We start from the raw sequence: 15,382 nt of genomic DNA on the forward strand, positions 1-15,382 counted from the left end.
AGAGAGAAATTTATAGCCCTAAATGCTGGCATTACAGAAGAAGAAAGAGATAAAAATCAAAGACTTAACTGCATACCTTGAGGACCTAGATAAAGAACCCTTAACTAATCCCAAACAAGAAGGAAAGGAATAACAGATTAGAGCAGAAATAAAAGTAATTCAGATAAAAAAACAATAGAATTAACAAACCAAAAGTTTATTCTTTGAAAAGATCAATAAAATTGACAAACCCTTAGCTATATTGGCAAAGGAAAAGAGATAAGACACAAATAAACAAAATCAGAAAAGAGAGGGGAGCATTACTAATGACCCCACAGTATCATAAGAGATAACATGAACAACAGCATGCCAACAAAGTAGACTATCTAAATGAAATAGACAAATTCCTAGAAACACATGAACAACGTACACTGACTATAGAAGAAGTAGAAGACCTCAACAGACCAATCATAAGTAAATAGACTGAATAATCTTTCTAAAACCCCCCAATAAAGAAAGCCCAGGATAGGTGGCTTCATAGGTGAATTCTACCGATCATTCCAAGAGAAATTAACACCAATTCTTTGCAAACTCTTCCAAAAAATCCTTGGCTAAATTTATTTCTAGATATTTGATTCTTTTAGTTGTTATTGTAAATGGAATTTATGTATTCCAAAACTACAGTGGTCAAAATGGCATGGTACTTGCCCAAGGATAAATATATTGACCAATGGAATCAAATTGAAAGAGTTTAGAAGTAGACCCTAATAGCCAATTGATATTTGACAAAGAGGAAGAAACACTACCTAACTCATTCTATGAGGCCTACATCATCCTAATTCCAAAGCCAAACAAAGATACCACCAGAAAAGAAAATTACAGACCAAATTTCTCAAATGAATATAGATGCAAAAATCCTCAACAAAATAATTGCAAATTGAATCCAACAGACATTGAAATAATTATACACCATGATCAAGTGAGTTTTATCCCAGATATGCAAATGTGGTTCAACATAAGAAGAACAATTAATGTAATGTACCACATTAAAAATCAAAGGGGAAAAAAAAATCACATGATCATCTCTATTGACACAGAAAATGCATTTGACAAAATTCAGCATTGTTTCTTGATAAAAACACTTCAAAAATAGGAATAGAAGGAAATTTCCTCAACATGATAAAAGGCATATATGAAAAAAATCCAAAGCCGTCATCTTTGACTGAAAACTTTCCCTCTAATATCTAGAACAAGACAAGGATGTCCACTGTCACCACTGCTATTCAACATTGTGCTAGATGTTCTAGCGAGAGAAGTTCAGAAAGAAAAAGCAATAAAAGGAATCCACATTGGAAAGGAAGTAAAACTCACTATTTGCAGATTAAATGATCCTATATATAGAAAGTCCCAAAAAATTGACAACAAAGCTACTAGAGCTAATAAATGAATTCAGCAAAATGGCAGGGTACAAGATTAATATGCAAAATCATTAGTGTTTCTATACATTAGTATTGAGCAATCTGAAAAAGAAACCAAGAAAAAATTCCATTTACAATAACAACTAAAAGAATCAAATATCTAGAAATAAATTTAGCCAAGGATATAAAGGACTTGCATACAGAAAACTACAAAAAAAAAAAAAAAGAAAGAAAGAAATTGCTAAAAGAAATCAAAGAACCATAGAAAAAATGGAAGGACATTCCATATTAATGGATTGGAAGATTAATATCATTAAGATGTCAATTACACCCAAAGTGATTTACAGATTCAATGCAATCCCAATCAAAATTCCAATAGCCTACTTTGCAGAAATGGAAAAGTCAATTATAAAATTTATTTGGGAGGGTAAGAGGCCCCAAATAGCCAAAAACTTCTTGAAAAAGAAGAATGAAGTTGGAGGACTCACACTTTCTGACTTTAAAAATGTATTCCAAAACTACAGTGGTCAAAATGGCATGGTACTAGCCCAAGGATAAATATATTGACCAATGGAATCAAATTGAAAGAGTTTAGAAGTAGACCCTAATAGCCAATTGATATTTGACAAAGCTGCCAAGTCCACTCAATTGGGAAAGAATAGCCTGTTCAACAAATGGTGCTGGGAGAATTAGATATCCATATGTAAAAGAATGAAAGAGGGCCTCTATCTCATGCCACATACAAAAATTAACTCAAAATGGATCAAAGACCTAAATATGAGAACCAGAACTATAAAACTCCTAGAAGAAAATATAAGGAAGTATCTTAGGGAATTTGTGTTAGGCCATGGCTTCTTAGACTTTACACCCAAAGCACAAGCAACAAAAGAAAAAATAGATAAATAGAATTTCCTCAAAATTAAAACTTTTGTGTCTCAAAGGAATTTATCATGAAAATAAAAAGATAACCTTCTCTATGGGCGAAAACATTTGGAAACCACATATGTGATAAGGGTATAATATCCAAAATGTAATCTTACAACTCAACAATAAAAAGACTTTAAAGAATTGGGCAAAAGATGTGAATAGACATTTATTCAAAGAGGAAATACAAATGGCTAAAAAACACATGAAAAATAGCTCAACATCGCTAGCTATTAAGGAAATGCAAATCAAAACCACAATGAGACATCATTTCAGATCCACTAGAAGGCTATCATTTAAAAAAAAAAAAAAAAAGAGAAAACTACAAATGGAGAGGACCTGGAGAAATAGGAATGCTCATTCATTGCTAGTGGAAATGTAAAATGGTGCAGCCACTGTGCAAGTCAATTTGGCAGTTCCTCAGGAAGCTAAGTATAAAATTATCATATGATCCAGCAATCCTGCTACTGAGTTATTCCCAGAATGAATGCAGGGACACAAACAGATATTTGCACACCAATGTTCATAGCAGCATTATTCACAATTGCCAAAAGATGGAAGAAACCAAGTGTCCTTCAGCCGATGAATGGATAAACAAAATGTGGTATATACATATGATGGAATATTATTCAGCCATGAAAAGGAATGAAGTCCTGATGCATGCAACAACATGGACAGACCTTCAGAGCATTATGCTGAGTAAAATAAGCCAGACACAAAAGTTCAATTATTGTATGATCTCACTGATATGAAGCAACTATAATAAGCAAATTCATAGAGTTAGAATCTAGAATATAGGTTACCAGGGGATAGATTGGGATTAAAGAATGGGGAGTTGATGCTCAATTTGTACAGAATTTCTACTTAGGTTTATGGTAAAGGTTTGGGTAATGGATAGTGGTGATGGTAGCACATTACTGGGAGTATAATTAACAATGCCGAATTATATAGGTGAATGTGGTTAAAAGAGCATTTAGGTCACATATTTTATTCAAATAAAAATGAGAAGTTGAAATATAGGACTGTAAAACACAGTGAACCCTATTGTAGAAAATTTAACATTACAAGTAGAAGAATTTTCTTTTATGAATTATAACAAACATGACACTAATATAAGGTATTAATAATAGGGTGGTATATTAGAAAAAATACACCTAGTATAAACTATGGATGATAGTTAATAATACTATTTTAATAATCTTTCATCAATTATAGCAAAGGTAACTACTGTTAAAAAAAAGTACAATTATAAAAAATGTGCCATCATCAATTGTAACAAACGTTCCACGCCAATCAATGAAAGGCATGTGCAAATCCCAAATTTTATGCATGATTGTTCTGTAAACCCACAACTTTCCTAATAAAAACCTTTAATTTTTAATTGCCCAACAGAAATATGATGCATCAGACATGTCTACGGGTTTCTAAAAATTGAAACATGTATTTACTGAGGACTGAACTTGGAAGTACTAGGTATCAGAGACTCCATTGGGAATGTGAGGAAATCATTATTTTCTGGTTCTCAAATAATTTACTTTGACTTTGTGAAATTCATTGATGTGTGAACTGGTTGTCAAAGCTTCGTAAACAACTTATAAATCTCTCTGAAGCTGACATACATAAATACTAATGAATCAATTTCAAGAAAAAGCAAATTTTTCATTCTTCTGTCCCATAAGTTAAAAAGAAGATCTCTGTTGTTTATATACAAAAGAGTCTACAATTTATTAGCAACGTATGATATTTCTCATGATGGTCATAAGTCTATTATTACATGAATTCAGAATATGCTAAAAAATGTGCTCTTTGAAAATCCACCAAGGATTTCATAGAATGAAGATCCTGTGTAAAACTGATTTTTAAAACACAGATATAAAATTACTCTATCCTCTGGGATACTAATGGGACATGTTTCACTAAGGTGTGCTCAGGTTGGGCCTTAGAAGACGGAAAGAAAACAGCAAGTTTCTAAGGTACCTGGTGCCTACCAATGTTAGAGTCATAACAACATCATCTCATTTAAAGCATCACTCCTTTCCTATTTCTCAGAACAACAACAAAAGGCTCAGTGTATTTGAGTAGCTTGCTCAGGCTACAGGCCTAATAAGTAGGAAAGTCTGGATTTGAAGCCATGTCTGTCTAATTAAAAAACTGTTTTGTTTTAGACTTTGAAATAGGAAGAATAGAATAGATAACTTTCTACATGATAGATTTTAAGGATACAAAAAGGCCCTCCCCTCCAGGTATCCAAAATGTATGACAAATCTATTTTCCTATAAGTATTAGAGAGCTCTAAGCCAAGCCTAAGACATTAAATGGTATGTCCAAGTTTAATTACATAAACTGGACTTGGTCTCAGATTTCTTATGCCCATTTTCCCATTTGGAGATACTTGGTATCATAAGGTTGACATTTTGTTTTCTAGATATAATTGCTTATTCCTCATAAATATGAAATACTTGAAATCTATGTGTCTTTGTAGCTCATTTTGGTTTGGTTTATTATAAATTCTAGAAGTTCTGGACCAAGACTGAGTTCCCTAAAGGGATGAGAGAAGGCAAAAAGACCAGGAGAACTACAAATAGGTAAGCCTCTGCTGAATGGAAGCAGGAGTGGGGGCTGAAATCCAACTTGCACTCTGCCCACCAAGTCATACCACGGTGCTGCATCCACCTGAAAAATGTGCCATTTCTAATTTGCATAAAGGTACCATATGGGCTCACACTGATGCTAAAAAATTTCTTCCAGGAAATTAGGAAGAGACATGGAGCAGGTGGTGGTACATAAAGATTTTCAGATTCAATTTCTATCATAAGTTAATTAAAGGAACTGACTTATACAGCTAAAGAAAATAGTATTTATTATTTCAATGTATCAGCGCTGGGGATTGGGAGATTATTCTGTTGGCACTGAGAAAATAAGAGAGGAGTATAATTTTATTTCAAGGGATAAGATTTAGGATAAACATCAGCAGCATGCCCTACTTCACTTCACTATAAGGAACACGAGAAAGAACTATTACTAAGAGAGTCTATAAATATTTAAGAAAATGGCTCTCTACAGAATTGTGTGTGTGGGGGGGAGTAGAAAACTCTCATTGCTTTTTATTTTATGAATGCATCTCAAAAAGTTCTTAAAGTCTTCTTGGAATAAAATACCATGACACTGTATATAACACATTTAAAAAAATCATAATACCATCACTGTGACAAATTTTGGAGAGTCACTGAAGAAAGACTCTGAATACCAAGCTATGAAGTCTTAATTTAATAGACACATAACTGACATATTCTATTTTGAAGTTGAATATCTTTGAAATTCCAACAATACCCATTTTTTCAGTACCAAGCACCATGCTAGGTAGTTTGCATATATATTGCCTATCTTCACAAAAACAATACTCCAAAAGTTATGTTACCATTTTCTTTTTATCAATGAGGAAATTGAAGCTCAAATAGGCTAAGTTCTTTGCCCAATTTCAAGTAGCTTAATTACTGGCAGACTGCAGATTCAAACCCATGTTGATCCTGCTTTTAAACCTAAGCCTTTTCCAACACACATAATTAATCCTTTTGAAAAAAGCTTCAATTTAGAGGAGTTTTAGCTAACTAAAATTTTGATGTGAGATATAAAAAATATAATATCTAGAATTGAATGTGACAATCCATGCATTCTCCTACCATTTCCTAAAGTATAAATTTAGTCATCATGATTTTAAATTACATAATGTATTTGAAATTGCTAATCATGTACCTGATAATCAAAAAGTATAAATATATATACACACACACACACATACATATTAGTCATACATATTATGGCCAATCTTTGATTTCTAAATTCTAATTAATGCGAAGAAAGCATGAAGTGGCTGCTTACCTGTTCTAGTAATTTCTTTCCATTGAGGTGAGCCTCCATCACAGCATCATTAACAAGCAAGTGGAAGTTCAGGAGCACAGGTTCAATGTCAGTTCCATGCATGGCATCTGATAGCTCTTCCAGGGACCGGATGTATGCATGCCAGTGTGTATTAAGCTCTGCCATGTGTGCCAAGCAGCCTCTCACAACATTGAGGCAGTATCCCATACAAGGCTTACTGAGAGTCAGGCCCTGGCAGTGAGGGCAATACTGCATCCTCAGGAGAGCTCTGCTGCACTCTTTGGAGAACTGCAGATGGTCTGTGGTATTGATGACTTCAATGCCCAGATTGAGTGCCTGCAGAAATGTGCGGCTGGGCAGGAGTGACCGCCCCATCTGCACCATTACCCTTTTGGGTACATTACCAAATGGACTAACCTCCCGGCGGGCCATCCGGATGCATTCTGAGTATTCCAAGGAACTATCAGTCACAGCAGGGTTAATGAGATGGTTGTAGACCAGAAGAAAAAGACTGTCAAAAAACTTGTTCACAAATTCTTCAGGATTAACATCCGCCCCAAATAAAAAGAGCCCTATATCAGCAAAGAACTCCTGAACTGAAGCAGCAGCTTCTAAGGCCATGTTCCTGTAGATGTTGCAAAAAAGTATACTTGTATAATTTTCTGCTTGTCTGATGAGAGTTTCAAGGGTCTCTGTAACAAAAAAAAAAAAGAGGTAAAGAATGAAAAGTCTTGGTATTCGTGTTAAAACTGTTCATCCTTTTTGCTCCAAAAAGTAAATGAGCCTGATTCAAAAGCTAACCTAAGACTCTAAAATGGTAACTGTCAGCCTACAAAACCAATTTTGCTTTCCAGGGGTAAGAACCAGCCAAAAATGGGCATTACACACAACTCACAAGTCTTATAGGGATGTATTTCCTAGTATCAAAGTCTGATAAAAAGTACAGAAATCAAAAAGAAGTTACATGCATGGTAGTTTCTTGTTTAAAATATGGGTTAATTGACTTATTCTGTGTTAGTTTTTCACTATCCTATTAATTTGTCATGATATATATATTTTTTTCCTTTCTATCTGCATTAAATCTGATATTGACACATTCCAGTTAATTGAATTATGTAAACATGTTAGGTATATATGTATGTGTATATTTATTATCATAAATATTTCTTAAATCCAATCAATGAGGAAAACTGTAAACAATTGTTCTATGTACCTTTGGCTCTTTAAAACTTAAGGATAGGGCAGTGGGGCAAGATGGCAGCATAGGGAGGTGTGGAATTTAGTTAGTCCCCTAGAGCAACTAGTAAACAGCCAGGAACAACAAGAACATAGTCTAGAGCAACTGATGAGGGACATCCATGACCGGACAACATCGTACACCAGTCAGAAATGGGTAGAATGACTGAGATCACAGAATAGAATGGTAGGTAAAGCTCCCCAAACTGCGGAGCTAGCACCCCTCTCCCACTGGCATGGCAGGCTGTTGCAAAACTTTGCTATGGGAAAAAAAAACAGTCCCTTCCAGAAGCAAGGGAATGCAGTTCAACCAAGCTCCAACTGCAGTTTTAATTAATAAATTTGGACTGCTGAATACAGGCTATGAGCACAGATTAACCTAGAGTAAGCAGGAAAGGAAACTGAAGGTTTATCCTGACAGAGAGGAGGCAGGGCTGACAGAAAAAAAAAATACAAATAAATTAAAAGAGAGGCTTTTGGAGTCTGCTGAGATCAGAAAACTGGAAAAGGGTCATGCCCCAAGAAAAGGGGCACACAAAACCAGGTATCAAATCCGGTTCTGGCCTGGTGAACTGGAAGGTTGGGGACTGGCTCTTGCTTTTTTCCTTTTTTTTTCTTTCATTCTAAGTAGCTCATTAGAGAAAGCCTCAGGCATTTTCAATTGCCAGCACTGACCCAAGCAAAGATAGAATTAAGATACTCAGAGAGTCAAAGGAAAAACTCAAGTGTAGGAGACAATTCCCTAAAGGGCTTATCTTCCCTGAAAAAAGAGGCAGTCAGGGCCCAGGTCAAGTGTCAGCCCTCCCTCAGAGAACTCAGACCCCAGGGTATGGGGGGAAAGAAAAAAACAGAAACAGCTTAAGTCTGGCTTCTGACATCCTAGGCCCTGGCCAGGACATGGTCCACTGAGAATTAAACACATTGCATCTCTTTATGCCAGTGGGGAGCTGTGGCCTGACAAGCACCATCTATTGGGCAGAATAAGAAAAGCACATAGTCAAGAGGCCTCACAGGAAAGTCTAACCATTTGCTGGGTCTCAGCCTCAGGGAAACCTGATACTGAATCCTGAGACCTGGGCCAGTCTGGTCTGGGAAAATCTGATTGGGGTAATCAAGGAAACCAGATGCCTAGACAACAAAAAATTACAAAATTACAATTCACACTAGGAAAAATGAAGATATGGCCCAGTCAAAGGAAGTGGTACACTTCAACTGAGACACAGGAATTGAAACAACTAATTATTAATCAAACAAATCTTCTAAATCAATTAAAAAACCAAATCAACAAGTTGAGGGAAGATTTGCCAAAAGAGATGAAGGATATAAAGAAGAACATAAGGAAGAACTCAAAAGTCTGAAAAAACAATTGGCAGAATTATGGGAATGAAAGGCATAATAGAACAGATGAAAAAACACAATGGAGACATACAAGAGCAGATTTGAAGAGCCAGAAGAAAGGATTCATGAACTGGAGGGCAGGAAAGCTGAAATCCTACACCCAAAAGAACAGATAGAGAAAAGAGTGGGAAAATATGAACAGGGTCTCAGAGAACTAAATGACAACATGAAGTGCATGAATATACATGTCTTGGTTGTTCCATAAGGAGAAGAAAAGGGAAAGGGGACAGAAAGAATAATGGAGGAAATAATCATTGAAAATTTCCCATCTGTTATGAAAGACATAAAATTACAAATCCAAGAAGTGCAGCATACCCCAAACAGCATAGATCTTAGTAGCCTGATTCCAAGACAATTAATAATCAGACTATCAAATGTCAAAGACAAAGAGAGGATTCTGAAAGCAGCAAGAGAAAAGTGATCCATCACATACACAGGAAGCATGATAAGACAATGTGCAGATTTCTCAGTAGAAACCATGGAGGCTAGAAAGCAATAGTATCACATATTTAAGATACTGAAAGAGAAAAACTGCCAACCAAGAATCCTAAAGCTGGCAAAACTGTTTTTCAAAAATGAGGGAGAGTTTAAAATATTTTCAGACAAACAGACACTGAAAGAGTTTGTGAACAAGATACCTAATCTGCAAGAAACACTAAAGGCATCAGTACAGACAGAAAGGAAAAGACAGGAGAGAGGGATTTGGAGAAGGCTGTAGAAATGAAGACTATCAGTAAGGGTAAAAAAAGAGAGTGGGAAAAAATTAAAGTAAGATAAGCATATAAAATTCCAAAGACAAAATGGCAGACAGTAGAAATTATGCTGAGTGAAATTAGCCAGAAACAAAAGGACAAATACTGTATGGTCTCACTAATATGGACTAACTATGATGAGTGAAATTTGAGAGTTGAGAACACAGGTTATAAGGAGAGAGTAAGAGGTTAGAGATCAGACATTTGATGCTGAAGGAGTACAAAAGGTTCAACAGAATTGACTATATAGATCCATAAATGGATAGCACAATACTGTGTGATGGTAGCAGAAAATTGTAAGTACTCTGAACAAAGATGATTGTGAATACAGTTGAAAGAGGAAGGCTAGGGGCATGTAAGACACCAGAAGAAAAGACAGAAAATAAAGACTGGGATTGTATAACTTAGTAAAACATGGAATGGTCAATGATGGTCCTTAAATGTACAAATATAATGATGTTTTTAAATGAGGGAGGACAAACGAATGTCAACATTGCAAAGTGTTGAAAATTGGAAGGTATGGGGAAAAAATAAGACCAATGCAAACTGGAGTCCATAGTTAACAGTTACATTGTAAGATGCTTCCATTAATTGTAACAAAGGCAATTTGCCAAAGCTAAATGCCTATAAGACAGGTATATAAGGGAGTGACATGGGATTCTTGGTGGTGGTAATGTGGTCTGACCTTTTCATTATATTTCATATTTATTTTTCTTCTATCTTTTGTATTTTTATTCTCCCTTTTTTTCTCCTTTTATTCTTTCTTTGGGGAAGAGATGGAAATGTCCTCATATAGATTGTGATGATGAATGTATAATTATGTGGTTACACTGGGAATCATTGATTGTTTACTTAGGGTAGACTCTATGGTGTGTGAATAAAACTGTTAAAAAATAAACAGAGGGATACAAGTGCTGGAGAAAATGTGGAGAGAGGAATGTACCTATTCCTCGTTGGTAGGGAAGTAGAATGGTGAAGCCCAGCTGGAAGACAGTGTGACGGTTCCACAGGAAGCTAATTATGGGACTTCATGTGGTCCTACAACCCTGTTATTGGGTATATACCTGGAAGAACTGATAGCAGGGACATGAGTGGACATTACACACTGGTGTTTATGGCAGCCATATTATGATTCACAATGGATAGAGATGGCCTAAAGGTACATCAACTGACAGAATGTTGTACTGTGGTATATACATACAATGGAATTCCAAGTGGCAGCAAGAAGAAATGAAGTTGTGAGTTATGCACCTAGGCAAATGGACCTTGAGGACAGGATGTTGAGTGAAAAAAACAAAATTGAAAAGAAAAACATTATAATGCATCCCTAATAACTATAATGTACAAACTCTGAGAATTGAATCTGAGAGCTAAGTTATCAGGGGAGGGCTTTTGGTAAAGGATCCTATATTGTAATCTGTTACAGCAGTCACATCTGTTCATGAGTTGTAATGCCTAGATCTAAATTCTGAGATGCTGAGCTTTTTATGTATAACTTGGTCAGTCCCTGTAACTTCAGGTATCTGTGACACCTGAGACTCAGATCCACAGTTTAATAGCTATGAATGTCAGCATTACCCGATACAGCAAATGTTAAAAAAGATCAGGCTTCAATTAAACATATGAATGAAATGGACTTGATTAGAACTAAAGTAAACCAGACTAAAGGGAAAAGGATGATATTGATTATGTTTTAAAACCTCAACTTCTGTGTGAGACCAAAGGAAGAGATGTTTATTTGGTGCAAAATCTATACTTTCTATACCATATTATAATATTTAACTTGTATGGTCAGTTTATTCAAACACCATAATTAAATGGAACCTTGAATAGGGGGTGAGATCCAGTTGGTTCATTCAGGGTAGCGTGAAACCCTGATATATCCCAGAGTAATTTGGGCAGAGAATAAAAAGTATTTGCAAAGTCCCCTTGAAGGCCTGGAGGAAAATGTGGAAACATTAAACTTCCCCACCTCGGGAATTCCTGATATTTTCACAAGCATTGGGGAATACCATTGTAGTAGGCCAAGCCCTCAGTCTTGGGGCTTCCCCTTATGAAGCTTGTTACTGTCAAGGAGAGGCTAAGTCTACTTATAACAGGTCTAAGAGTCACTCCCAGAGAATCTCTTTTGTTGCTCAGAAATGGCCTGTCTCTTTAAGCACACTTGACTGGTAAACTCACTGTCTTCTCCTGGACGTGGGACATGACTCCCAGGAGTGTAAATCTCCCTGGCCATGTGGGATATGACTCCCAGGGATGAGCCTGAACCCAGCATCATGGGATTGAGAAAGCCTTCCTGACCATAAAGGGAAACAGAAATTAAACAAAATAAAGTTTCAGTGGCCATTTGAGAAGCCATTTTGGAGGTTATTCTTATGCATTATATAGATATCCTTTTTTAGTTTTTAGTGTACTAGAATAGCTGGAAGGAAATACCTGAAACTGTTGAACTGCAATCTACTATCCTTGATTCTTGAAGACAACTGTATAACTATTTAGCTTATACAATGTGACTGTGTGATTGTGAAAACTGGTGGTTCACATTCCCTTTATCCAGTGCATGGACAAATGAGTGAAAAAAGGGGGACAAAAAGTAAATGAATAATAGGAGGGAAAAAGGAGTATGAGATGTTTTGGGTGTTCTTCTTTACTTTTATTTTTATTGTTATTCTTACTTTTTGGAGTAATGAAAATGTTTAAAAAATTGAGTGTGGTAATGAATGCAACTATGTGATGATATTGTGATGATTTGGATGATTGTACGGTATGTGAATATATTTCAATAAACTTCCATTAAAAAAAACTTAAGGATAAACATACTTTTGTGAATTTTTTGGTCCTAATACCTTCATAAAATTTTACTATTTTATACATATATCATGAACTGAACAATTTAGAAGCCAATATGTTACATGATTATGTTAATATTTTATATGAAAAGTTGGTATAGTCAAAAGTTGAATTTACTGAAATGCATTTTTTGCATTAACTCTAAATTTACAAAATGATCATTTCCCTCTCCAAACATATTTACTAAGTAGTTTAGTGTTCCATTTTATGGAATTAACATTATGAAAGCAAAAAATTTAATTTATTTAAATAGCTGTCAAATGAACAAAGCATTTTGCTGTTCTCTAAAACAATAATCCACATGTAAAATCAGTATATAGAAATCCAATGTATATTAGGCACTGATTAACCATATCTACTTAATTATTAAAAAGAAACTATACAGTTCCTTCCATTAAAATTTTTAATAAATTAAAAATACCCTTCACCCAAGCTATACAGATAATAACTTTCTATTCGATTGCTAAAAATTGTAACATACCTTGAAAACAAACATTTGCCAAGCTTTCTTAAGGAATTTAAAGAACAGAGCAAGAATTTTTTTTTCTCTTTTTATTGTTTTTCATTGAGAATTTCAATATGCTATTCTTCCCCACAGTTTTGATGTGAGATCAAAGCTATCAAGGAACAATAAATTTCAACTTGACTTTCAATGCCTAAGAAATGTAGATTGCATAAAAAGCTGCAATCTACCATTTGAATAAAAAACAATTCTTCCCAGCTTTATGAAAAAAGTATAAATATATATACATGAAAAAAGTGTGTGTGTGTATATATATATATATATATATATATATATATATATACACGTAAAATCATTTATGTATTGTCCCACTAAGTGCAAGTGAAGCTGAAATGCATGATGTTAATCTGCAACCATTTCAATTTTCAACATTAACTGTGACTTTCTAGACCACATTCCCTCATATACCTTCTATTACACACAAAAATGATTTCTGACCCTTACATTAAGGATTTAAATTTAATTACAAGTGATGGAGATATAATCACATGATATCTATTTAAAGTTAAACTTGACAAATTGCAAAATCAGTGAAGATTCATATGCAGGTGGCTTTTTACAATAAGAGTTACTTAATATTTACAGGACTTGCACTGCTTTCAAGTTAAAGTTGACTTCAAAAGGTAATGATAATGAAATAATTGTTATAACAATCTCACCAGCATGACAGGAACAGACGTTTTATGAATCTATTCATATTTTAAAATATTATTAATATATGAACATTTTAAGATACAAAATTCAAAATGTTCATTGCAATTTAAGGCCAGAGATATCCTCAAACTTAGCAATGAAATAGATAAAAAAGACTAAATCATACCAACCATGGATAATCAGATGATTTTACAATGTATATCTGGGTTGAAGAGAAATGTTTAGAGTGAATTTACATTTTTGTGTGTTACTATTCTCAAGTCACAGATTATATTACTGCAACAGATAATTCATTATTACTCTGCTACTCTAGACATACTTTGTGCCTGAAACTATGTATCCTGGTGCATTAATTTATATATCAATGAATAGATAGTAAACAAATAGGTAAATATGATTTATAATTGTGTTAAGTACTACAGTGAAAAGTGAGGTAGGGGATAGAAAGTGATGGAGACACTGTTTTAGATGGCTCTAGTTCAATTTGTCCATAATCAATTCATTAAAAGCAAATTAATCAAAGTAAATTCCCTGATTAATCTATTCCTAAGAACAAACTTTTTGAATTACCAAATTTATTCAAACTGCGTATAATATTTGGTCATTTGGTGAGCTATAAAATTTAGTTTAGCAAACTGGTTTGGGTAAATTAGTTTTTTACAGATTGACAATTTTAGACAAAGTGAGCAAGGAAACCTCTGGAGAGGCAACATTTGAGCAGAAATCTCAATAATGAAAACGAGCCAGCAAGAGGAACTGCAGTACAAGGTTCTGAGGTAAAAACAAGCTCGCTGACTTGGAAAGAGCAGAGGACACAAAATGTGACTGGAGCCCAGTGATAAGGGAAAGAGAGAAAGGGAGGTCAGAGAGATATGCGGGGGTCAGATCACAGATAGTCTCACAGATCATGGTAAGGGGGTTAGATTTTATTATCTGTGGAACGGGAAACATCACCGGTGGATCATAAACATGGGAGAAATGTAACCCAGTTTCCATTTTATAGGATCACCGTGGCTGCTGTGTTCAGAACAGACTGTTGGAACAGGGACTAGAGGAAATGCAGAAAGCCCAGGTAAAAGGCTATGGTGATAGGCTGGGTGACAGATCTTGGTGGATTGGAGTTTGGTGTGCTGCAGTAAGTGGCAAGTGATCACATTAAGTGTATATATTGAAGAAAGCCGAAAACGATTTGCTGTGGTTTGGAAGCAGGGTGCAGGGAAAGGGATAAATAAAGGATGACACTAAAGTCTGGCCTTGGCAGCTGGAAGCACGATGGTGTCATTAGCTGAGATCATGAAGAGCATGGAGGCACCAGATTTGGGTATGGTGGAGGTTGGGAATTAGAAGTTCTATATTGGACATGTAAGTTTGAAATGCGACTTAGAAATCTGAATGAAGTTTTCTGTACACAGTTAGATGAATGAATTTGTGTCTCAGGAAAGGTTGAGACTGGTGATGTAAGTCTGTGAGTCATTGGCCCAGAGACTCAGGTCACGGTACTGGATGAAATAATGTAAGATGAGGAGAAGGGAAAGAGGGCAGAGAAACTGAGGCCCTCCCATTTGCAACAGTTCAGGAAAAGAAGAAATGTCAGCGAGAAGACTGAGAAGAAGCCAGTTAAGTGAAAATAAAATTGGGAAAGTAGAGTACCCCAGAAAGCAGGGGAAGAAAATGATTCAAGTAGAAGGAAGTAATCCTCTTGTCAAATGCTACTAAGAAGTCAACTGAGATGAGGAACAACTGACCATGAGAACTGACAAGGAAGAGGT

The 15,382-nt window shown here is 35.2% G+C and overlaps 1 protein-coding gene across 4 annotated transcripts in view; it reads right to left on the minus strand.

Moving 5' to 3' along the window:
• Positions 1-15,382, minus strand: part of GPC5 (glypican 5) — a 1,661,658-nt gene that overhangs the window by 1,286,342 nt on the left and 359,934 nt on the right. For all 4 annotated transcript variants that reach the window (XM_037799997.1, XM_037799998.1, XM_037799999.1 and 1 more), the window contains exon 3: positions 6,201-6,892. In XM_037799997.1, the coding sequence (XP_037655925.1) occupies positions 6,201-6,892 (692 nt within the window). The remainder of the gene's footprint in view (positions 1-6,200; positions 6,893-15,382) is intronic.

Source organism: Choloepus didactylus, chromosome 12 (assembly GCF_015220235.1).
Source record: "Choloepus didactylus isolate mChoDid1 chromosome 12, mChoDid1.pri, whole genome shotgun sequence".
Taxonomy (NCBI): Eukaryota; Metazoa; Chordata; class Mammalia; order Pilosa; family Megalonychidae; genus Choloepus; species Choloepus didactylus.